Source organism: Metopolophium dirhodum, chromosome 5 (assembly GCF_019925205.1).
Source record: "Metopolophium dirhodum isolate CAU chromosome 5, ASM1992520v1, whole genome shotgun sequence".
Taxonomy (NCBI): Eukaryota; Metazoa; Arthropoda; class Insecta; order Hemiptera; family Aphididae; genus Metopolophium; species Metopolophium dirhodum.
In genome coordinates, this window is record NC_083564.1 from 32719540 (window position 1) to 32746990 (window position 27451).

General features: G+C 31.0%; 2 protein-coding genes across 6 annotated transcripts in view; one reads left to right on the plus strand and one right to left on the minus strand.

Moving 5' to 3' along the window:
* LOC132944640 (somatostatin receptor type 5-like) overlaps positions 1–27451 on the minus strand; it is a 218276-nt gene that overhangs the window by 60341 nt on the left and 130484 nt on the right. The window lies entirely within an intron of this gene.
* LOC132945363 (la-related protein Larp4B-like) lies at positions 11739–15988 on the plus strand. The gene is made up of 2 exons (XM_061015081.1): positions 11739–12288; positions 13864–15988. Exons 1-2 carry the CDS (start codon positions 12265–12267, stop codon positions 15706–15708), a joined length of 1869 nt encoding a protein of 622 aa, XP_060871064.1. The 5' UTR covers positions 11739–12264; the 3' UTR covers positions 15709–15988.

The window sequence follows — 27451 nt, forward strand, 5'->3', positions numbered from 1 at the left end:
ATATATATTTAAAATTTAAACGTATGGCAAATTATTTCGAGCAATTGTAAATTAGTTATTATTTTACTTTCATGCTGTACACAGGCATCACGAATTTTCTTTTGTGTATTTTGGTTTTTATTTCTTGTGTTTTTGTTCAAATGACTAGAGCATTCGTCTAATTGCAAAGACCGAAAAACAGTCCAGAAACTTGGATTAACCGATCCAACCAATTTATTGAACGAACTGTTCCATCCTTCACTAAAATTATTCGTCCTGTGTGAGTTCTTAATTGTTTGGTGTCTGACATTCCAAATTTCAAGAGGAAATCTTCATTAAGGTTTGTTGTAACTTTCCCCGTACACGTCACTTTATTACACTTCCAACGAATTTTAGATTGATAAAATAGTATAATAGTATATTCATACCCATTTTTAAAAATTTTTGGATTGAGTTTGCTAGTTTGATTTTTGTTCATTTTATATAACGAATAAGTTAATATTTTAATACTTTTAATGCTGTGGCCTGTGACACCAAACACATACTAATCGCGATCATGATTCGCAATCTAAAGTTTTGAGCAATTAAATTTTATCTCATCTCTTAAGGTATATTTCCCGGTTTATTTATACCGTACAAAACGTCCGCGATCGATTTTTACCAAATTATTTTCACCGTACAAAGTGTCCGCGATATGCAACTCAAACAATAGATAGAACAAACTGTCCGTTTACCGTTTCCCACACTCAAATCGCCGACAAAAAAAAACAATGGTGTGACACATCGGTTTGTATGAGAACACTACAAGATAAACACAGTGGTGATATTTATTTGTTTTCATTTAACATATACAATTAATTAACGTATTATTTTACATTGTCAACCAATAAAAATGATAAAATGATAACAAAATTAGGGTTAACAAAGTTTTAAATTATGAAATTTACTGGCATACATTTAAGTTGTATTACATTGTAAAATAATCATAATTAAATACACTTTATTTTGAAAACCTATTTTTATCTACAGTTGTTCAAAGTGAGTATGTGACTCCCGTTAACTTCGATGCACTTTTCCATCCGACGGTGTAATGAATTCCAAGTTTTTTCCAACAAATTTGGTGTTTGACGAATGATATCAGCTATATTATTTTTATCATAAAAAGTTGATCTCTATTATTTACCTAATTCTTTGGCATAAACACGTTCTTTCTGAATACTCAATGTTATTGTACTCCATTGTTCAAAATTTAAATTAAAAACTTAAATCTTAAAAACAAATTTAAAATGTGGTTCAGTATCAAGTATTGAACTCAGCTATAATCAAATCAACTAATGTTCTTTTTGTAAAAATTACGGTCAATTAGTTATTTTATAATAGACATTACGGATAAAAGTTACCATATTTTATTACCTGTGCATCTAAATCACAGAAATCAATGTATGTCAGCATGTCAGTAAATTCGATCATTTAAAACTTTGTTAACCCTAATTTTGTTTTAATTGTTGTAGGTATACTTTACTGTTATTATACTTATTTTATTTGATTAACCTATGATGATCCATTACTTGTATGTGTATGACAATTACATAATGACATTATATTATATGGCATTTACATTACGATACGTTTAAAAAGTTCAGTAGGTTTGCTCTGTGTGGAATGTTATTATTTACATGAATATTACAAATTGTGACAGTCTAGTGACACATTTTATTCTACATGGGCGCACATTGTTACAAACTGTTGTTTCAATAAAAATAATGCTATATTTTTTGATCCCTTCAGTAGTCTTGTTTTATAATTTAATACTAGAAATAAATCATGAAATATAAAATATGGTTTCTTGTAGAAACCATCGAAAATAATGATCATAGATGTATGAAATACCTAAATACCTACAAAAAGTTATTGCTCTTAAATTGAGTTTACAGGATATTTATTTGAATTACGATAAATAACAAAGGCTAACCATATATTATAGTAACCATAGATTTTACTTTTCAGATTACAATGGGAGGATCTGGACTCCGATGATTTAAGTTGAATCTTTCATGTGGAACAGTTAACGTTAAATTATTGACTAAATTTCATTAAAACTTATTGATTTTACATGCGATATAAAGTATTATATGTTATTATTATGGTTCATATACGTCATTATTTGAATCTAACTTGTATTTTATTTATTTATTTTCAATAGTTTAGAACAATTATTATTATTTCTTGGCAGATGCAATCAGTCTTATAAGTTAAATTATTTTGTAACTACAAAAATACATTTGTACCAAACTAAATGGATACAGTTGCATAAATAATAAAGAATGAATACTTATTACTTATAATACCAACATATAACATATGGGTATCTACAATTCAATTATAATTGTGAATCTCAAGTGATGATGAACTTTAAAAAATTAATTACCCATAGGCGCAAATTGACTAAATTTTTTGGGGGAACTCAAGCCCCCCTCCCCATAGGCCATATTGCTTAGTACCACAGAATATAAAAATTAGTACTAATTACTAGATTTTGAACTGGGGGGACTTGACCAACATTTGGGGGGACTAAGTCCCCCCAAGCCCCCCCCCCCCTATTTGCACCAATGCAATTACCGGCTTACTTTGATATAGCTTTAATAAGCTTTTAAATATAGTTATTGATGCTACTTTCTGCTAAATTTCATAAAATGTATCAGTAAAGGATATAGTCAAGAAAACATTTCGTGACTCTTCTTATGTCGAATGTTTTACCTATAACCTATCTGATTATTTTCTGTACATCATGTACAATATGTTCCAATAATAATTTGATATAACTCTCTCTCCAGGCAACATGACTGTCAGAAGAGAAGTGCCACCTGTGACTGGGTTTCGAACCGGCGACGGTGCGCGTCGCAACCGACGCCATAGTCCGCTCGGCCACTCCGTCCCCTATATAACTTTAATTTGTACAGTTATTATAAGCTAATTAAAAATAATTGATGGTTTCGAAACAGCAATTATTTATAAAATGTTTTATTATTGGTTACAGACCGTCGTATACGCGTATCACTTGTAATATGTGACATACACTAAAGCCTACTATCTTCTAACCACCGTACTCTCTAAGTTAATGACCATCTCTATTATTTTGCCAGTATACTGTCGAGTTGTTGTGAAGTTTTTCGGTAACAACTGCACGTCCTATATAATATTTAAGACCTCATTGCCCAATATGATATTAATTTTTTTTTAAAATTAAGACTTTGACAACTGAGATCAACAGTCTACTTTTTTTGGGGGGAGGGTGCGGTTGGTTTGGACATGCGTGTGTATGACAAAGATTGAAAACCCGGGTGGTGGTCACCCATCCGGGAACTAGTTACACCGGTTGGTGCTAACACCAAGCCACGATATTAATTATTATTAATTAAATCGGCGCTATTCAGTCATAATATATAAAACTTGATTGGTAGAAAATTGAAAGGTTACTGTTTTTAATATCTTCGATTTATATATTATGTCATATGTACGTGTTATACTTGTACAGTGTAAATGTGTACATAGGCATATTATTGTACGACACAATCGATGTAAGTAACCATCATAATAGTTATATAAACCGTTATATCATAATGACTTCAATAATAGATGATCGTATTCTGTATAGGTAGGTCGGTATAACGTAAACTGCAGCTTTCGGACACTCCGGCGGCGTCGGTATAAACGAACAAAATTAAAAGCGTATCAAATCGATTGGTAATTAATTAAGTTTTTTGACGTATTGCGTACACTTATACATAAACATTATAACACATTAATACACATTATAATATATAATATAAACGACGGGACGTAAACGTGACAAATCTTCAGTCGTAGAATCGTCGAATCGCAGGCGGCGATCGTTGGTTTTTAATCAATTAAATAAACCGCGTGTTGCAGAGTGTATTTTGTCTGCCGGTACTTAGCGGTATTAAGCCGCCGCCGCCGCCGCCGCCGCCGCCGCCGCCGCCGCCGCCGACGTTAACAGATTCCATTTCGACGGTTATCCGTGCCCATAAGTCATAGTCTATACAATCGTAATCGTATAATGTATAAAACACAATACCAAAGTGTCAAAACGTGTGTCTAAGTGTCTGCGACCGTAATAAACCACGCGTGCTGCAGCGGTATAACGCGGTAACCTACTATGAAATACAGATCGATACCATCTTGTTCCGTCATATCACCGCGTTCCGACTATAGAGCCGCGTAGTGATGTACATTTTCATGAACATTTTTTTTTTGAAAGTTCTCAAAAATTTGTAAATTTTGAAAATTTTATAATTTATTACATTAATTTCTTATAAAATAAATCTTTTGATATTATATTATAGTTATAGTATATTTAACCTTCATAATTATATAATTATATAACTATGTACTTTTATTACCATTTACCCATTTTAATATTATTTTGATATTATTCTATTGAACATATTAATATAGTAAATACAAAATACAAATCATTAAATATAATATATATAAATATCTACCTATATCAATATAACAATATATAATATATTTATCCCGGTAATAAATGTGTATTTTTATCTTTTATTGAAAATTTGTATTTTTACTTTAGTATACCTCAAAAATTAATGAAGTTAAGAAAAATACATTAAAACTAAAATTTTCAAAGAATGTTGAAAATGTTCAGAAAATTTAAATGAAAAAAAGGTGGGCAGTGGGTGTCGCTCTGTTGTGCAATAGGTTACAAGTGGGTCACTGTAATGGATGGTGTTTTTTTTTTATTATTATTTATTTGAAGTAATCTACAATCTATACATGTTCTTAGTATAAATAGGTTTGATAAGTGACAAGTAAGAATGATATGAAAAATAAGATTAGGGAAGATAACCAGTGGTAACACCCTATACAATGGTGTTAAATTTGAATTTAATGATATAGTATCATTGTATAAGAAAAACGATTCTGAGCGAAAACGGTCAGTCAGCCTATGATATTACTAAGTATATTGATGATATTATTGTGAATAAAGTAATTTATATATAACCTATTTACGTGGAATCTTGTTTTACATTTTCAATCCTTAGCTATAAAAGTTGAACATTTTATAAATTTTTAACTACAAAATAATTATTAAATTTTATCGAAATTTGAACTTTAAATGCTTATAAAATTGTGTCTATGTATTTTTAATATTTTTCTACTGCTATTGTAACAATATATCAGAAGACAGACATTGCGATGACAGACACGAAAAAAAATAAATAAAAATAAAAAAAAAACATCATTGTAAAATCAATACATTCATCGCTCCGCTCAGAATCTAAAAAAAAAAAAAATTCAATTGAAAATTTTCAACCTTTCATCTCTGGGCCTGCGACAAGAATTTTCTCGTCGTATTCACCACAAATGATATGACAGTATAATATTGTAGTAAATTGTAATACGGGTAAAACGATTTCGTCAGTCATTACAATAACTACCGCGCACCAGCTGGCGTCTGACCACCACTCGGTGGATTTGTAGTCGAATATTTTCAACCGTCTGGTATATTATGGTTAACCCTTTGACAACGCGGTTTGCACGGAAAACGGCGACAGTGCAGTAATGGCACCTCACCTTTTCTGTAAATTATTACGTTCTAGGTACGTGTGAATGCGTTCACATGACGTATATTATTGTATACCCACTTTACACAATATAATATTATACAATAATTATTTTACGAAATTCGAACTATTTATTATTATTATATAATAGTAGGTACACGCTACAATATTTTAAGGAGTCATATTATTAATAATTTAATCGTCTCGACTTGTAGTGTTCCAATAACAAACGTATGTATAAATGGAATGTTGCCTGCTGCATTGTGTACGCGTGTCGACATTAATTTGTATCACCTAGGTATATATTATTATTGCGATTGTATGGAATAGGTACAACATTTAATGCAAATATGACGTGTATATTATTATTATTATTACCTATAAAACAAGACGAGCTGCAGCAGTACAATATTCCACCGTTGTGCGACCAATTGGATTATGTTATATTATTATTATTACGACTAACTCAATTTATACACTCGAATTACGAAAAACTCGATATTTTATAATATTATGTATTCGACGTACTTATTACATGTACTATATACATGTTATACTTTGAACAAAATTCAAACGTACATATAATATGCGAAACATTAACGATAATACGACCCCGTTTTGTTCTCTAATAATACTTGCACACGTAATCGTATATAAGTCATCATACATTATTAACGTATGAACATTTCGACATTACAAAAGACGTATAATAAGTGTATGTGAAACCGTGATAGTCAACTATTACTGCAGTTGTACCTCTACGTTTGATCAAACATCAAAAATATTAAAAATGTAAATGTACATATTTAGTGTAATACGCGTTTCGTATTTAAATATTTTAAAAAGGGTTTTTATTGTAATATGAATAACAAAATTCGTCAAAGAACAATTAAAACACATTTGGATTCAGTATGTTTTTTTTCTTATAAATTATTCAGTAGTCATCTATATATCATTAATATATTTTTTTTTGGCGCTAGCACGGAAATTTGCATACGGGTAGGTAATCCATAATATTTTCACGTAAGTCAATTAGACGTTTTTATTGGCAAAATCTGAATGAATCCTCTATATAGCGATTATAAAAAATGAACGATAACATTAATATTTTTTAGAGCTGCTCATCAGTGATGATTACAGTCATACAAAAATAAAGTCAATATTTCAAATTTCATGATTCAAACATAAAACGTGTAGAATATTTGCCCTATATTAAATATTAGAATATTATGTTAACGTTACAGAATCCATTTATAGTTTTGAACCATACTCAATTGGTAAATCAGAATTATTTAATTTAAAGAAATTATTCGACTTTGATAATTATTTCAACAAAAATATATTTGGATTACGTTGTGACATAAGGCCCAGGCCTTAGTTTCGCCTATGATGATAAAAATATTGCATTATTGAAATCGTTTTCGTCACAGCAGCTAGTGTGATTATCCGATTGTTATTAGTTTTTCTTTGTGGCCATTGTTGTATTCGTAACATAAATTATATAAGCAATCCAATTTATAGGTTTTTCTTAATGCAATATATATTTTGTGTTAACGTTATTGAACAAATTCATTTTTCCTGATAAAAATTTGTATTGGGTGTATTACAACAGCAATATTATATATTATAAAAATGGAAAAATATTAAACTTGATTATTATTTGGCTGTTGAATGATAAGCAGATTGCATGGGTTATACCATCATTATTAATTATATATAAATAAAATATATATATATATATATATATGTAATAATAAACTGTTTTTGTATTATCCCGTAGGTATATATTTTAACACTCATTTAGATACTATCTAAAATATACAAATATAATATCATTATAAAATTATTAAAAAAATAATTATATCGGTTTTTGATAAAAATAGACTAGTCCAAAAAATATAATTTTACTAGGATCGTCTTTGTTTTAGTTGTATTTTAATTAGTCATTTATATTTATACTAATAATAATTGCTTTTATTTAAAATATAAAGTACACATGTATAAAAACATAAGAGAGGAAAAACGTGGCATTACATTTAATAATCTAATAACAACAAGAGTTTATATACTTAACCTAATTTAGATTAGGTTAATTCATTACAAAAAGAATAATAATAATAATAATAATAATAGTAATAGTAGGAGACAGTATATACAACTGTTACATTTCCCCTGTTTTTAAAAATAATAAACATAATCATTTTTTTAATTTATAAATAAAATTAAAATAATAGAAAATAATTAATACATACCCAATCATAAGTACAATCATAATCATAACTATTATAAATTTAGTTTTATTGGCATTTTAATTATTCTCCCCACTCTACTAGTCTTTTTTCCTTCTTCCACTATTTCTTTCCAACTAATATTTTCATTTTTCTCAGCATTATTTTTATCCTCATCAGTTACTAATAAATCTCTGTGTAATCTTTTTTTAATCCATCTACTGTTCCTTCTAAAAATCTTCCCTTTTTTATTTTTTATTAAATAACTCCTGGGTTCACTCAATTTTTTTACAATTTTAGCAGGATTCTATAATTTGTTAAATTTGTCTTGTACATTGATCAACAAAATAAGTATCCTCTGATCTCTTTGCGTTTTTATCATACCACTGTTTTTGTTTCTTTTTATTTTCCAATATTTTATCATGTACCTTTTTTACTTAAGGTTTTAACTGATTTTCTCTATTTATTGCTATCGTACTTTTTAGTTCTCTCGATTGTAATAGTTGTGCAGGACTATAAGACAAGTCTGTTAAAGGTGTATTTGTATATGCTAATAAGTACTCAAAAATGCTTTTTTCTGTAAACTGAATTTTCTTTAACACCTCTTTGGCAATACTGACCCCTTTTTCAGCTAATCCCGTTACTTTAGGCGTAGTAAAGACTTGATTTTGTCAATTTGAAATTCCAATCTTTAGCAAACACACTGAATCTTACACTACCAAACGGCATATTGTCAGATACAATTTCATTAGCAATTCCGAATTTACTAAATAAAACCATTAATAAATCTTTAATAGTATTACTAGTCTTATTTTTTAATTTTACTGTTTCAATCCATTTAGAATAGTCTATGACTATTAAATAATTGACACCTCTTAACTCAGCTATTTTATAGAATGGTATATCTGGAATAACATGTGCTAACATTGGTTCTTTTAGTTTAGATTTGTTGAATTTTAAACAAACAAGACAAGATAGTATATAATTTTCAATTTGACTGTTTATTCCAGGAAAGTAAAATAGTTGTTTAGCTCTTGCTTTTGTTTTTGATATTCCTATATGTGTGTCATGCAGTTTATGAATAATAGTTTTTAAACAATAGTCAACAATGAATCTTTTAAATGTTTTTGGATAGTACTAAATTTTTGGAACCTATGTAAAATAAATTATTTTAATTTTATTATAATCATAGGTATACAGTGACACTTCCTTATTATAACAACGAACTTATATAACGAAATATTTCTGAGAACGAAACCAAATTTGAACCATGTGCATTTAATTTTATTTAACGTAATTCTCTATAGTACGACATTTTTTTGTTCCCCATGAGACATCGTAGTATGGAAGATTCACGGTATATAGGTACTATAGTTGATTGATCCAAAGTTAAATATTGGTTTATGAAGATTTATTTCAATAACAAAAAATATTTTTTTGAGTTTGCGTTAGTTTTACGATGTTCTTGAAAATAAAATGTTAATTAAATGTAAAGTGATATTTACAGTAAGTACCTACTAAATTCTGATAATTTATAGATTATCAACATAAAAATTAAAAAGTAGGAAGATTAATAGCGTGTACTTAATGAAGATACTACAAAAAACTTTGTTTGTTGTATATACTATTGCGTTTGAAATGTGATCACACTTCGTACAAGGGGAAAAAAGTGATCAAATTAGAAATGAGATTGGATTTTAGAAAACGTGCCAATAACTTTTCACCGGACAATTCAAAAGTCGTTTTTAATTTTATAAAATCTTGTCTTTGAACATGACAATGTAACTTAATTTTTTAACTTTAACGTAGTTAATCAATAAACTACGGTTTTTATTTAAATTTAATTAAATAAATTGTATTACGAACAGTGACTGTTAATCATATTATTTAAAAACAACCGGCCGCAATAAAAATGAGACATTATAATGGAATTATGGCTTCACAATAATTGTAATACCTCACTGATTTATTTACACATACAAAAAGGTATTTTTCACATGTTTTTTTATAGCGTTTTATATACGTTTGACACACAGGGATAAATTAATTTCATTCTACAAAGCTTTACAAAGCTTTAGGCGTCACAGTTGACCTAACATAAGATACATCATATGTTATTTTAAATTTTGAAACGTTCTGAAATTAATGGTTATTTCTGTATTACTCGAATTTGTAAAACTCTTTATTGTAAATTTATTAATTTGGTTTTACAATATAATACATAATATAATATAATATGTCAGTATGTTACAGTAGCTTTGTTTTTTCATGTCAGATAGTTTATTTTTTTTTAACTATATATCTAAATAATATTGTTTTTGAAATTCAAGTACGTTTCTAGACAATACACGGATTATAGTCAATAACAAGTATTTTAAAAACTTTGTACATACGGATGTTTTTCTTAAGTAGATGTTCTCTGAGTATTTTGTAACGTAATAATATACCGTTCTAATTGTATTGTATATTTCTGTTTTAATTTGATTAATTTTCGTTTTGATGATGGTTGACTAAATTTTTATAATTTAGCAAAAGAATCGTTAAAAAACTAGGATTTTATTCAAGTAGGTAGTGTAGTTACTCATATGACTATGCGAATCATTGTTTTATTTCAAATAGCCAATAGGCCAATTGCTATTGATTGTAGTCGCTGAGTTACGATTTTTAAAACTGTGTAGAGTGGATGAATTGACATTAATATACATCAACAGGTAGAAAATAATGTACTAGGCCAAAAGATTTTTTACATTTAAGGTATCAAAAGTTAAAACCAAATTTACATCATGATTTTGTTTCTTTTATCGCAGATCATCGAATTAAATAAATTAACACCGAACATTCGTTCATATTGTACTCGTATATACAATACAGAGTCGTTTAATTATATCTAATACATAAAAGATTTAAAATGAAAAGGTTTCATTCTGTTGTCTACAATTAATTTGTTTTAACCATTTATTATTTTCTTTAATTTCGTTACTTATTCGTTCAGTAGTATTTGAACAATTATAATATCGAGTTATATAACTACTAAATTATCTAACACAATGACTTAGTTTTTTTTTTTTTAATTTTGTGATTAAACAGAAATTATTTCGATTGAAATATTTATTCCTCGCGATTATTCTATAAATGTTTTACTGCTGCTGCTGCAGTATGACGAGACTGCAATTGTTGTTGTTTTAGACTCATCTCGAGCAAAATTATTATGGAAAGTCATTGGAGAAGAACAAATCTGGAAAACTTTGAAACGAGCCGCGGTGAAAGGGGGCGTGTTGACGCGTTTTGGATTCGTGCCATTACACACAAACGCCTCGGCCTTAATGGCGTTTTAACGAATTAACACGAATCATCTAAAAGACGGTATTTCGATATGATTTTTATCCCATTGAACTGATCTGCAGGACTATTGTGTGTAGTGTGTTCGTTTACGAGAAAATAATAGCATATTATTTTTATAATACTGTAATGTCGATTCAGAAGTACCTACCTACACACTAACCTATCTATCTGTCGTATCGCGTTGATATATTGTGTGATGAAGCTTTTGAGATACAACAATAATAATAATACAGATAAAATATCGGCTATGCGCTCGCCTGAAAATTCGCTCAGAAACGTTAACACCTGATACTACAATTGCCGAGTCGAGGAGTTCGTAGATAAAAAAATGGCCGTTGCCTGTTGTATAGATATGAGTAGGTACGTTTAAAACAGAGAGAGAGTTTGGCTTTTTAACAATTTAAATTTAAATAATATAATAACGGTTCTCGAATTACCTGATATACGAGAGGCGAGCATACAATATTATTACGTTGGTCGAAATTACATTATAATATTGTCTTACCTGTGAACAGAAAATAAAATACAAAGATTATAACATTATATAGTAAATCTAGGGGTTATATTAAAACGCAATGGATATTATTTGTCCAGTTTAATTCCAGTTTAACGTCTTTTCGACTATAGGATATTAATGTCTTTTATAAGACGTCTCTATAATAATAATATATTATAACGTTATTAATTATTACCATAAATCGACGAAAACTAGTTCTATAGAAAAGAAATTAACCGCGTGTTATTTATACATTTTTTTTGTGCCGTTTCATTGTGATTACAATAATATATTTATCGTAATATTGCATGGTCCGGCCAGAAAAATAGTACCCACACGAATTATATTATTCCACGGCCCTTTACGCCGTTTAAGAAAGTCTGTTTCTCCTTCTCTCGCAGCGTAGTTTCCCGCATTCCTATACGGACACGTCGACCGGCCGTTTCCCCTCCAGCGCGAGTTTTCCACTGAACGGAAAACTCGACCGCGTCCACAGTCGTACATTTTCACGTTTAGTTTGGTCACGTTAACTGCGGTCACAAGTTCGGACATGTTTCATACGGTGGAAGACGCCAACCATAATATCTACTGTCTGTCGTGAAACCCGGCACAAATGGGCGTCAAGTATTTTTACTCGGTAAGAATGGATTTTCCATCACCTTTTCTTTTATTTATTTATTTATTTTTTTTATCATTTGCGCGCGTGTTTCGAAATCCGAAATCATTCGGAAGGGCGAACCCCGCGAAGTCATATCGGAAAAATCATCTCGAGTTCTATACTTTTTAGCGCTTTCGTGAAACATCTTCGAAATACATTTTTGCGCGCATACGACTATTTGGTTTTTCTGTTTGCGATTTTTATATATATATATTCATTATTTATATATATAAATGTGTAAAATTCCTAGCACAATGTGACAACGAACAACCGAACAGAATGAAAATGGAAAAATACTCTCGTTTTCTGCGATTGGAAAAAAAAAAAATCCCGCGCCATAGAAACTATCCCAACGTTTTTAACAATGGGGATGTTGTCTAGCTGTAACTCGTTTGTGTGTTTTGTTTTTACGTCCCGTCTGGACAATGCGCACATAGACATTTGTCGCATTCATCGCATTCTTCGCCGTTCATGGGTTACTACAATATATTTTGACGTTACATTGTTTGACGTATTTTCAAAAATGCCGTCGGATAAATTATTTGGAATAATTTACATGACATTTTCTCTTTTGCACGAACTTTATTATTATATTATTGTCATTATTGCGTGTACGTATTTTCAACGATTTGTATCAACTTACAATCTCCTTGGAGTGGTAAAAAAATAAAACATATTTTCATTCTTTTCTTTTTGCTAATCTTATCTGCCGGACGTTTTGTTAAATCTCCAAGATGGGACGACGAACTCGAACGGATATGAGCTATGGCACCATAGGGAAATACGTTAAAAAAAAAAAAAAAACTGTTGGCAAATTCGCCTTGTTATGTATTTTGTTGCCGAAGTAATTAAATATTAAAAACAAAATATAATATTACAGTCTCCTCGGCATGTTCGTAATACACTACGATAATGTGGAGGGGGGCATGAACGATAACTACTGTAGTTCCCATTAAAAACGCCTTATTATGTATCATAATTTTTCATTTATCTATTATTGTTGATAAAAAGTCATGTAGTATAATATTTGATAATTTCTGTCCGGCGAGATGAAGAAAGTTCGGCCAGAATAATTCGACAGATACTAACATATAATATACATAGATATATATATAGATCGATATTCTTAAGTCTTAATCAATGATGGTCAAATATATTTCGACGCAATCGCTTTAACGTGGTGGTAAATATTGCGATGTAGGTGACTTCGGCGTTATAATAATAACAATTATTTTACCAAACGATTTCCCGGATAGGTGGTAGCTGTTCGTCGCACGTTAGAAGGCGCGTAATTCATTATAATATAAAAACAGTCTTAGGTATCTATCACATTGCAGCCGTGGTATTTTGACGCACAGCTGCGTGCTAATCAAGGTGAGAAAACGGGACGGGTTACCAATGATCATGACTCGTTGTGGCCTTGGTATAATCATAATATATATTATGTTGCGTTTTAGATGACATCGACGACGTAGTCTTTCAGTGCACATGACGTGACGTATAAATCAATACATTATATTAATAACATACTGTAATATCACTCTTTTTTGACAGCTATCCGCGGTCGCTTGTTTTACGGTGGTGTGCGTTAGATGCGATTTGTCATCGTCGTCGGTCGAAGAGGAAACGGCGGCCGCGTCTTACGAAGAAACGAAAAGGTCGCTGTACGACGATGACAGTGCTCTGGAGGCGACGCACGTGGACGGTGGCTCCACCGACCGGCAACTGAAGCGGTTCATCGTGCCGATCAGCACTTCGGACCTGGGACTCGAGACTTCCAGCTCCAGACCATACTTCGTGCACCAACATATGCAGCACTACAAACACCCCCGAAACCAGCAGCAGCAGCCCCACCAACACCACCAATACCAACACCAACACCAACACCAACACCCGCAGCACCAACAGCAGCTGCAGCATAATCAGCAACAACAACTGCCGCAGCAGCAGCACCAGCAGCAATCTCCGCAGTCGCAGCAACAGCACCATTCACATCAGTACCACCACCAAGGTCGGGGACAAGCGGCTGTCGATCATTTCGGGTTCGGGCCTTCGTCTCCGAGCAGCACTGGCGGGGGTGGAGGCGGTGGTTATACAGATCAGTCAGACAACTTCTACCAGTCATTGGGTGGTGGAGGTGGCGGTGGAGGTGGTGGCGAGAGCATAAACTTGGACACGTCCGGTTTCACAGACTTCGTGCCGTCCGTCGAGTTCCGGTCGACCGGTGCACCGTCCATGCCTTCATCTTCATCACCATTCTCCGCTTCACCGCAACACCAATCGTCGTCGCCGTTTACCGGGCCGGCGGCGCAACTACATCACTCGTCACTATTCGACGGCGGTTCGAGTGGCGGTAACCTGCAGCACATGACCCCGTCATTCGATTCGACTGGTTTCGGCCAGGACTCCCCTTTGGCCAGTTATGGGGGTGGAGGCGGTGGTGGTGGTGGCCACGGAGGCGGTGGCGGTGGGGGTGGTGGCCACGGGGGCGGTGGCGGTGGTGGTGGTGGCCACGGGGGCGGTGGAAGTGGAACTTCAGGTTACGGTTCAGGTGGTTACGATTATACACCCCACAACCTGGCTCCAGTCATACACAAGTCAATATACGTGCACGTGGCACCACCAGACGACGATCCGCCACGCAAGCAGCGCGTTATTCTGCCCAACGTGCCACCAAAGAAGAACTATCAAATAGTGTTCATAAAGTCACCCACCGCGCCATCACCCACCGCACCCATCATACCGCCACCGCCGCCGCAGCCCGCCGACAAGACGCTCATCTACGTGCTGCACCCCAAGCAGGAAGAGGCGCCGCCCATACACATACCGCCGCCGCCGGTCACGCAACCGCTCAAGCCCGAAGTATACTTCATCAAGTACAAGAACCGCGAAGAGTCACACGGAGGTGGAGGCGGCGATTACGGAGCTGGTCACGGGGGTGGTGGGGTAGGTGGCGTTCTGCCGTCGCCGGGTGAAGAGTTTGGCGGCGGCGGTGGCGGTGGAGGTGACACTTCCGGTTACGTGCACCGGAGGTACGGACGGGGAGACCAGCAGACGCCGACGCCGTCGTCGACCGCCGCAGCCTCCACCTCCGATGTAGCTGTCTCCACCACCGCCGAAGCAGCCTCCACCGAACACTACGACGACGGCGACGGTATGGCGCCAGAACAACGGGAACTAGTTGACGCTGAGGTGACTTCCGCGGCCGCCACCGCCACGGCCTCCATCTCCACCGCGGCAGACTCAGACCCAGAGACGTCCGACGAGAACGCCGACGAACTGATGCTCCGGGGCGGCTACAGCACGGAGTACAACGACGCGTCCGTCGACAGCACAAACCTAAGCGAGACCCACGTCCAGCTGTCCACCACCGCACCCAAAGGCAAAAACGGCCATTGATGTATACTATAATATAACATTATTTTAGTTTATTCGCGTAACCGCGTATACCGTAGGTTAAGTCATAATAGTTGAATAATAATAATAAAAATATGTCGGCTGTAAAAATATATTATATAAAAAGGATATATTATAATATGCGTTATTACTTATTATACTCGTGTAGTAAGTCCACGAAGATAGGTATCGTACTATAATATAATATAATAAGTTTTCTGTATTCAACTTTATGTGTAAAAATATATTTTGAACCAATAATATAATATTTTACCTTGCTATATATTATTATTATATCATTAATATATAGTTCCGACGAGTTTTCCTTTTTAGTAAGTATTTCGGTAAGCCATCGTTTTTGGTTCAAACTGCGTTACTTCTGCGACTATTATTATCGAGATCTTACGCTTTAAATATAAGTACCTATATCAAATTGAAAATAAAAATGAACACCGTACAATTAGTTCCCTGTATAACTGCTATTATTATTTCTTGTAATATTTCAATACAGCTCGTGTGTTATAAAATATTTGTGTATTGTCGTGACAAAGTGTTGAAAACGGATTAAGGAATAATAATCCTTTTACTGGGTACCTGCGAAGTTTTTGTTATTCACATGATAATATGATATTATACGATTTCCAAGTAAGTTTTAAACGGTTTATACTCATACATTACAATATGAAGTACTTAATATTATTATACACGATCGTATTATTTTTTCACGATAAATATAAACTCATATAAAGTATGTACATTTTGATCGATAGTTTTCCTGAGATCTTGACAGTTGTTAGTATATGAATTTATTATCTTCTTAACACATTGATGGTTATGACTGCTATATAGAGCATTAAAACAAATTCTGTCAATTGAGCGTCACTTCGAATTGGCCAACGTTATGGTAAATGGTGATATGGTAATTAATACTATGCCATTCGTGGTACCTATCCTATGACTTAAAAAACATGACTGCTATAACATAGTGTGACCGTCAATGTGTGTTAAAATCAACAAACGTTGCAAATTTTACACTGTTAGGAATGATAATAATAGTATCAAGAGAAGTTATAACTTATAATGTTATAATTTATTTATTTCTGCAACATAAAAACTGCGGTAATGGTAGGTACACTCCATAGTATAATGGTTCAGAGAGTGAATAATATAACATTCGAAGCGTTTGTATCAGCGTCCTGCCCGGTCATACGATTATTATCGAAACCAGTTACAGTCATAAATGTCAGGTCGGTTCGGTTAGGTACTTATAAGATTCGGTGAAGTATTTACAAAAACAAAAATCATATTTTTCTCGATAAATTATTTCGTTTTGTTTTCGATACTGGCAGGATACTCGCAATATAATTATATTTATATTTGATTTAAAATTTATCGTAATAATTTAACTATAATAAGAGTAGTGATGATCGTGTGTAGGTGTTTCTATTTGTTCCTGTACTTCACCTACATGCAAATATTAAGTAAACATCGTTTAACCGATTTATTCTATGTTTTACTATATGTATTATTGTTTAGTACCAGTGATTTTATTATATTTTTAATTTTACAAATAAACAGTTTTTGCCAAACGTTTCAGAATTTATACTAAATGTTTATTTTTAGACATTGAGACCAATGTATTTACTATGAGCACAGAAAGGTGACAAAATGTATTTTAAATACATAGCGAGTACCTATCTATATTAATATAATTTACCGTTTGGTTCAATGAGCAATTTTACAAATTCACCAGTGTTAAGCATTATTCGATTTTTGGAAAAGATGAAAAATAAAAACATTATTTTGTGTTGTAAATATAATTAAACATTGAGTTTATACAAACAGTACTAAATATTGCTGTTCTCTAAATAAAGTTGTTAATAGTAAAATTAAATAAAAATACATTTCCATTGCAATCTATTATTCTATTCTATTCTAATGTTTCGTTAAGGCATGTAATAACTTAGTTATGCAAATTAAATATTTAGTTACAAGTTTATTGCAATAAAATATACATAAATTAAAAAATCCGGGACATTCTCAGGACGTACCCAAGAGTTAAATAAATAATAATTATAAATAATTAATAATATAGTTTTTTCATTCGGATTGCTGTGAATAAAAAAAAACACAGTGACAATTGTAATTACATATAATGAGGTCGAACTGATTGAATATTTTTTATGCGCAATGTGATTGATTATAGACCATTAAAAATTCGTTACGGATTGGATTTAGAAAAAAAATTACAAAATTAGGTCGTTCATCAAAAAAGTGCTTAGTTAACTGGTTATGAATGTTTTTTTGAGCGTATTTCGAAATACTCTATGGATTAGTTTTAGTATTTTTTTCATTCGTTTTATTTTTCACAAATCGATGTTATATAATAGGTATTATTATAAAAGATTGTAAAATTATTGTTGTTATTATTCTTTTTTTTTTGTAATTGAAGTTATCCAATAATTGCAATCGAACGATATCGAACTTTTATTATAAAAATCATGCATATTATTGAAAAAATAATAATATATTTAATTATATTTAATATATTTAATATATATAATTTCTGTATTTAAAATAGATTATATTTTATAACTTATCAAATATCAATATAATATTATAATGTATCATATTGATATTACTTATATTACATTGAATTTTAATTATTTTTTGCCATTGTAAAAGCTACGAGTGAAAAATAACAAAAATTATATCAAACGATCTGATGAACGGTAGGTAATTAATATACTCGGACGTAAATCGATATTTTATTATAGTCATATATTTCAGATTTATACAATGCAATGGGACAATAAATCATCTTCAGTTTTATCCAGGTAAATATAAGTATTATTTCTGTATTCTGTTATCGTCGAATGTATATCACATTTTAATTTGTAGTATTATACGTTAATTTTTTCTAAATAAATCATTCTCAGCGGTTACAGATTACACGCAATTTAAAAATCAAAGCAGAAAACTCTTTGTGTTATAAAAAATTATAATATAAATTATGCGTTAAAGTAATATTACTTTAAATTTAATCTAAAATAGTAAAATGTTTGATAACTTTTACTCGAAATGTTTAGATAAGTACCAAGTGGAAATGGTTAATTTATTTTGCAGACAACCCGCGATCTTGCTTTAAGATTTATCTTTTAAAATTGTAAGACTTATAGAATCCTTTAGAAGATTGTTGGAATGTAGGATTACCTACTCGTGTAAAAACTTTGGTTCCATTCCTATTTAAAGATTAAAGGTCTGACTAGTGTGAATATATTGTGATCACTTATGATCTAGATTAGTGAATAAGTTTATAATTAGATTATTACTACCAGATTATTATTATTATTATGATGGGGCTTTGCATTTTATGTTTTAATTAATAGAAAACTACCTAAACATTGTAGCGTTGATAGTGTTAATATAAACTAAATTTAAGTACATTTTCTTTTCTAAACACAACATTAGATATTTTTAATTTTTATTCAATTTTTAAGTAATCTGCCACGGCACGTTTTGAAACATAAATATATTACATTAGTTATGTAATGTGTAAAAGTGATTTTCAAAATATTTAACCTTGTAAGATTTTATCATAAAATACCAAATAACAGAAAGTTTTTAAACTTGAGTATATTCTATTTTAACCGAATTTATATTTGATAAAATAACTTTTTACCATAAATGAAAATATAATTTTTTCTAAAATAAAAATTCTCACCCAAACGCTCTTCATTAAAAAACCAAAAAGTTTATTCGTTTGTTTGCTTCTGTGTACGCGTTTGTTTTACACAGTTTTCTTTTTATTTACTCGCAAAATGTATAATGTTACATCGATTTGTTAACTTTAATTTGACTTTTTTGTGATTATGTAGTTATGGTTTATGTTAGACATAATTTTAATAGTTCATAATTCATGGTCAATTAAACATTATTACTATAGAGTTAAATTAAATTATAACTGCATTTTTGGTAGTAATTTTTCACTTGTCTTTCAGTTTTCTAAAGCACAACAGACAAGCCCTACACGCACATTGTGCCTAATTTAGAAATAATTAAAAAGCATGTTAGGACACGGGAAACGTTACACCTGTCGACTTAGCATTTAACACTGCTAATAACTTACCTAAAAAAACCTCATGAAATCTTATATGTGTATATCACAATTAAACTGTCTATTTATTAACGAAATTATAATGACAATGCAAACAACTAAACCACTATAAATTGTAATAATAAAACCCAACGACTTTTCTTGTATTTATTCAGGCCCGAATAAACTGTGTTATTTTTCTTCTCAAATAAAATAGCTCACTGTTATGTATCGAGTTATAATTGTAAAAGTTCAACCAAGTCACTCAAATATTCACAAAATCTCGTACCTCAGTCCTCGAACTACAGGTCAGTGAAAAAATAAGTAGGTACATAATATATGATATTTAAACAAAAATAAAAAGTCTTCCTTATATCTAAGCAGTACAGCATTTTTATCGCTAAAAGTCATATATACGCTATTGATTGTAATCAAAATCGTAGGTATGTGGTGAAGGACTCGGTGCCAGAAAGACCGAGCTTTATGTAGTGGCTCACATCCAGCTAATTACAAAGGTTGCCAATCTCAATCTAATCTTTAAAAAGTAATGTAATCACAAATTATTATTAATTAACTGTTTGAAATCCTACGATCAAAATCAAGTACATTCGAATAGTGATACTCATTTTTCAAACGAATGTTATTATATTAAAATCAGTATTTTAAAAAAAAATAATGTTTCAAGCGAAGAATTTTCGTAAACCTTATTCCGAGAACAAATTATTACCAAGTCTATAACATTGTATTCTCTTGAAATTGTTTATTTTTATTTATAAGCATTTATAATGAGAAACTGAGTTCACCTTGCATTTAAATTTTAAATAAATAAAAAATGAGTGATTGTGTCGATACATTTTCATTGAAATTGCAGTGGTGTTATTTAATTGATATTTAAAAACTTGGTCCCAAAAAATTACGTTAAAAATGTTATTTAATTTTATTAATTTAACTATTCATTCATTATTATTTATTTATTGTAAACAATATCAAATGGGGTTTACAAAGCATGAATGATATAAAATAGTTTAAGAGTTCAAAGAGTATAATATATTTAGACTTTTATTAAATAATTTTTTTTTAGTTAAATATTACAGCTTAACATTAGACAAAAGGTTAGCATCCATCTTGTTTACATTCATGTAAAACTCAATAGCAGTGACTAAATCAAATAAAACTATTCCTTCAATTCAAATTGCATATATATCATATAGATGACTCTTATTATAGTTTTATACGAATGTTTTCTCTGCCCTATTTGGATTTATGGTGTCAAACGTACGAACGGTTCAAAACTTCCAATCTATATGTATAAGGATCATTGTCAAAGTATTTGTGCATTACGTATACACAAGCTGATTTATGATGACATATGCGAGTCAAAAATTCAAAATGATTATAAAAACTGCTTCAAAAGATTTCATGGCAAACAGCAATCTACTCAACGCTCTGTTTGCATTTTTTTTAAATTTTTTTTTTATGTTAGCTTTTAGAGACTATGACAGAAAAACTGTTTGCATTTAAAACGCCTTTAGACAATTATTATCGAAGTTGACGACTTAATTGGAACTGGTGTAGAGACAGATTTAAAACGTAAAATAAAAATATAGTTGATAATTTATAGAATTCTTATACCTAGTCATCTCTATTATTCTGTGTGTAATTTTATTTCGATCTATTTAGATATTTATAATAAGAAAATATAAACACTTAAATATATGAATATAACTTACTGCAGTTCTATACTGTTTATCTATAATTATATATTTATTTATATATTATGTGAATCAAACATTTTTATGTTTTTAGTGAAGTAATTATATGTACCTACCTACAGCATATTATATAGGTAGTATTATAATTTATAATATATATAAATACTTTTATTATAAAATATAATGTTGTCTGGTTAATTGTTACGCATTTTATTTTAACTATGCCTTTCGGGTTGTTTCCCACACGAAACAATATTTCAGTAAAATTCTCGTGAGTGTATGGAATACGTATAATAACTGTTATATCAGATTTAAGAAATGAACAGTAATTAGTTTATTAAAAAAATTAAAATGGCATTCAAATAGATATACAAAGTATGTTATACTATTCGTAATCGTGTGATAATTTGGTGTCTTTAATTATTATTTGTTAACTTTTAAAATCTCACGGGGTGTCGCCAATGGGCAACTTCCCCCTCTTGTAAATCAATTTCCATCACATTTACTTATTGTATAACCTGTAAATACAGATTGTAAATATTATGTTTTGTTCAATAAAAAAAAAAAAAACTTTTAAAATCGAATTTGGAAAATTATTTTAATTTAGGTTTTCAAAAACTAAATAAGGTATATATTATTATATTATATTAATATATTTATTTAAAACTCTTGCACTACATCAGAGGTGTTGATTTCGAAACAATAAGAGTAATTTTTAATGATACATTCTTTTTATTTTCTAATTATACCATAATATCAAATGACATGTGAACATTATCTTAGAGTTTTGACACGGCTAACTGAGAAGGTAGTTTTGTCCCCTAGTATTATAATATTATAGAAGATTATATACAGAAATATTTTACAAACGTAGGTAATGTTGAAAATGAATGCTATTATGTGTATAATTTATACAAAACCTGAGTGTTATATTATACTCCCGTGTTGACGCTTTAGTATTTAATATAGGGTTGCGGTAACGGTGAAGTTATGTTGGTATATTGTTTTAACAATTTAATATTTTCAAACTATTTCACTCAGATAATATACATGCACTCATGTTATTTGGAATGCAAACATACGCTATTTACCTTGACACGAAATAATTATAATGTTGCCTTGCACGTAATTCATCACTTCGCGAGTTTATACTTAGAAGTCGAAATGCTAGCAGTTTCTATACATAAGGTGAACATTTCGAAAACCCATACACTGACACATTTAATTTAAGTTTATTATTTTTGTAATTAAATATTTAAAAACAATTTGTTGTGTTCACTATGAATTATAAATCAATGATAAAAACAAAAAATACTAATACATGTAATTTACACATGGATACCTATAGTACTATAATATGATTTAACTACAAAATTATAATATGCATTGTATGTCCACTACAACAGCAGTTGATGATATGACTATACTATCACTGCTAATAATATAACCTATCTGTGCATACATCATTATAACATATCTATAGGGTTTTCGGACTTTGAGTATCGTATTTGTCATATTCAGTTCCGTAACTATACCGGAGGTGCCTGGGGGTGCTGTGCATTACTAGTTAGGGTCACTCGTCAATAATAGTCATGCCAATTTATTTTAGATTAAGAATATTATTATTTTTTGTCACAAATAATATGGTACCTATATATTGGTCCAACTGTGTGTTTTTGAAAACTTACTAACAAACTGATAATTATTCAAAAATAGTTATACTATGACTGCAGGACAGCAAAAATACTAATAGTTGCGGCTATTGTCATATCGATACGATATTTAGGTTTATTATAACTATTATAATTTAGAATTTTTAACCGTCGAAAAATAATCAACTTTCATGTTTTGAATAATACTTTTAACTTAGATAACAGCTGCTCTTAATTATTGTTGTCACAATAAGTTAGCTGCAATTAATAATCATAAACATCGTATAAGAAATTGATTGATTCATTAAAGGACAAGCGTTAATAATGCTAAGTACAGAAAAAGTGTCTTATGCATAATATAATATATTTATATATTATATATTATTAACCAATAATTACACAGTTTTTTTCATCATATTTAATTTCGATCTAAGTATCTAAGTAATTTGTTTTAATAATATGACACCTTGTAATATTTAGAGCGAGATAATAACGCCTGTCCGGCGTGGACAGTGACATATTTTTTAGCGTTGCAGTCTGTTATTATTTCGTCGTCAAGTTATCAAATTTTTTATTTTTGGTAAAAAATGAATTTTATTGCGTATGAAAACCAATTCTAAACGTTATTTGTTAACTTTAATTATACGTGTTAATTTAAAATAAATAAATGTCATCCCCTGATTACCAAGGTATAAAGGTATTTCTCACTTAAAATGTAATTAAATATATATTGAATATCACATAAACAATACATATTTAATTAATCGAATAAAACAATATTAATTCCGTCGGGTAGTCCTAAAAGACGAATGTGAATATTTTATTTTATGACATTTACTTTTGACAATTTTAATTTCTAATCTAGATAATATTGTGCTATTATTTTTTAATAACAGCTGCATTCTATATGGTAATTACAACAATATGATTCATATTGAACAAAAAATTAATTCATGTCTATATAGTATATATATTGTTGATAATATTGCATATTAAACTTAAAGTAGGCAATGATTAAAATTACATTTTTTATTAAAATATATATTTTTATATCTGTTTTATATATAGGCCTTAAATATTTTATGAGGTTAATTAATTTGAATGTTACAAACGTAAGTTCTTTAATTTCAGCATTTGAGAAAATATTCTATAATGAAATTGTATTATTTATTTGAAAATTAAACAGCTCACAATTAAATACAATTATTGAAGCAGATTAAGCGATTAAGTTGAGTTAGTATATTATTTTCGTTGTCGCTTGTTAGTAGGCAATAAATGAAAACAGTAAGCAATTGCATTAATTTTAATCAACCAACTCTCAAATATATACAAATACTATGAAGAAATGTATATTTTACAGTTAGATTACAATAAAAAAAGGAAGTACTAAGTCTTATTACTAAAAGCACTAAGTCGTTTACATAATTCGCTTGTATGTATTATGTCGATAAATTTATAAACAAAAACGAAAGCGTTTATTTTTTATGTGAGCACATAGTACAAAATGTCTGCCACCATAAATATGATCACAGCTAATACCATTAGCAGTATGATATTATTCACACTCGTGTTTAAATTTTTTTTTACTATGTATAGTAAAATTATCTATAATAGGTGATCCGTTCTGGCTACACTAATTTTTTAAGTAAATTTTATTTTATAATTATGATTTACCCAATAACATATTTTAAGCATTTAAGGTATATGCACATCTTTACAAATCTAAATGTCTACTATTTTTTTTTTATCGTAGTGGTTTTGTAATTTTTTTTAACGATGTCTAATCTAATAAACTATTTCAAAATGTAATTGTTATTATCTATAACAATAGTGAATTAATTAATTGTTAGTATTTGATTATTTTAAATTTGCTGCTTATATGAGCAGCAACGAGTAGCGGACCAGCACTTTTGTGTAATACTTATACTTACTCTTTGACATCTTACTCGGCCCAACTAAACCCTAACGCTTATTTATCTAAAAAATATTTGACATTATTCGATATGTTTTGTACATCGACATTTTTATAAAAGTTTTCTGCTTTTAATTATGAAATAAATATGTAAAAAATTATCATTAAAAAACATGAAATAATATTATCATCGTAAAAAACATTAATTTTCATAAAAACATGGTTTTTGGCTTAAGAAAAAATTAAAAAAATTTTGTTTTCGAAAATATAAAAATTACATTGAAAATTAGATCTGTATAGTAATTTGAACGGATTGTAAATTCACACGTATACAATATATCTGTAAAAATATAATACTGTGTCAGTAAGTACCTATACATAATGATAATGTATATATAAGTGTGTTGACCACTTAAGCGTTTGTAGTAAAGACTTACGGGCCGGCCCGTAGTGACATTGGACCGGGCCGGGCCTTTATAACAAAATAAAGGGTTTGACCAGGCTTTTTTGTAAAATATTTCTGGTTGGGCCGGGCTGGATTTTGAATAATAAACCAATATGGTTAGACAGGGCTTTTTTAAGTCCTGGGATTTTATTCCGGACCGGGCCTGGTACAATTTTGACGGGCCGGGCTGGATTTCGAATAATAAATCAAGGGTTGGACCAGGCTTTTTAAGAATTTTTCTTCGACAATAAATAACCATAATTTAAAATAATAAATAATTATGATAGAATCGACGTTGGTACAAATAGATACGATCACAATGAATATAATAATATCTTGATTAGTGGGTATAATAAAGCTGTTTATATAATATACCATCGAAATATGTTAATACAGAATAAAACAACAACACACTACGAAAATAATATTTAGCTATCGGTATTATTACTAAGAGAAAACATAAACTGTAATTTAAAATATTTATGAAAAATGCTTGCGTTTGACTGAAGAAAATACAGATTGCCAGTTGCTACAACACCTGCAGTCTACTATTGATAGTGCACCCATAAAGTGCAACCTTAAAAAAAAATTGTTTGACCGGACCGGGGTTCTTATGAGCTTAGCATTATTTTCGGGCCGGGCCTGGGCTTTTTTTCACAATATTTTTTGGACCGGGCCGGGCCGGGCTTGCGGATACAATTGATGAACCAGACCGGGCTGAAAATGTAATGCTCTTGCAGGTTTATAGTTTGTAAGTGGTGCATATCATATTATATACTCGTATCATTTGCGTTGGTAAATAGTTCGGCTTTATTCGTGCGATTAGAAATAATATTATAATGTGATTGTGTATAAACGCCGACGGATACACCATCGAAGGGTTCGCGGGCACCCGTCGCTGTGTCGACGACGACCGGGTTCGGACCAGTTCGAACGTTTACGGGGGATCGGTATGTATACACAGCATTTAATTATTATAACGTGTTATATACTGTGCGGTCGGCGAAGTACTCAAGTGTATCCGCGGCGGCGCCGGTCCGGGGCGAAGTCGGTGTTGTATATAATAATAGATATGTACGCTACGCGGGGGCGAGATAACAACGCGAAACGCCGCCGCGGGTCGTTATATTATAGAACGTCGTCAAAGACGGTTTCGCAGAATGAAACGGCGGAGGAAACGAGTCGGGGGAAAAGACGAAAAGAAAAAAAAATCGCAACATTGATTTATGCGTTCTCTCGAAACCGGTGCTGATGCCGCCGCTGCGGAAAGAAAATAATAATAATAATATATACACTCGGCCGGAAAGGATGGACTGCGTGTTTTTTTCCTATATTTTTTTTATTTTTTTTTACATTTTTTTATTGTTGTTGTTTTTTTTTTTATTCGGATGCAAAGTGCGCGGAATAGTAAAGAATAATAAACCCATTTCGCCCGGTTGATTAGGCCTCGGTGGCGGCGGAATTGTTCGAGTGGACGTAAACGACCCCGCGAGTGAAGCGGCTAGCCGCCTTTCCGGGCGGGTGAGCGGCGGACGGCGAGTAGGCGGTACGCGTACGCGTATATAAGACTCGAGGGAAATAATTGAAAAAAAAAAAACCGAAAAACCGAAAACCGTGGGAGGACGCAAAAATGTCGTAAGCCCGCGGAATTGCCGAGATTACGAATTAGGTACTATATACTCTCTTTTCGTTTTCATATTTTTTCACTGCAGTCTCGACGTAGTCGCACTGTTTCTACTATTTACTTTAACAAAACAGTAATAATAAGTAATAACTGGTATAATAATATAGTGTACAGAGTAGGTATCTGTACAAAGTAAAACTTACACCTACACAGTGCCGAGTGTTAAACAGTTTTCCGCCTGGGGACAGATTTTACTTTGCCACTTTTCATTTTATTCATTGTAATAACGAATAAAATCCCTTTGG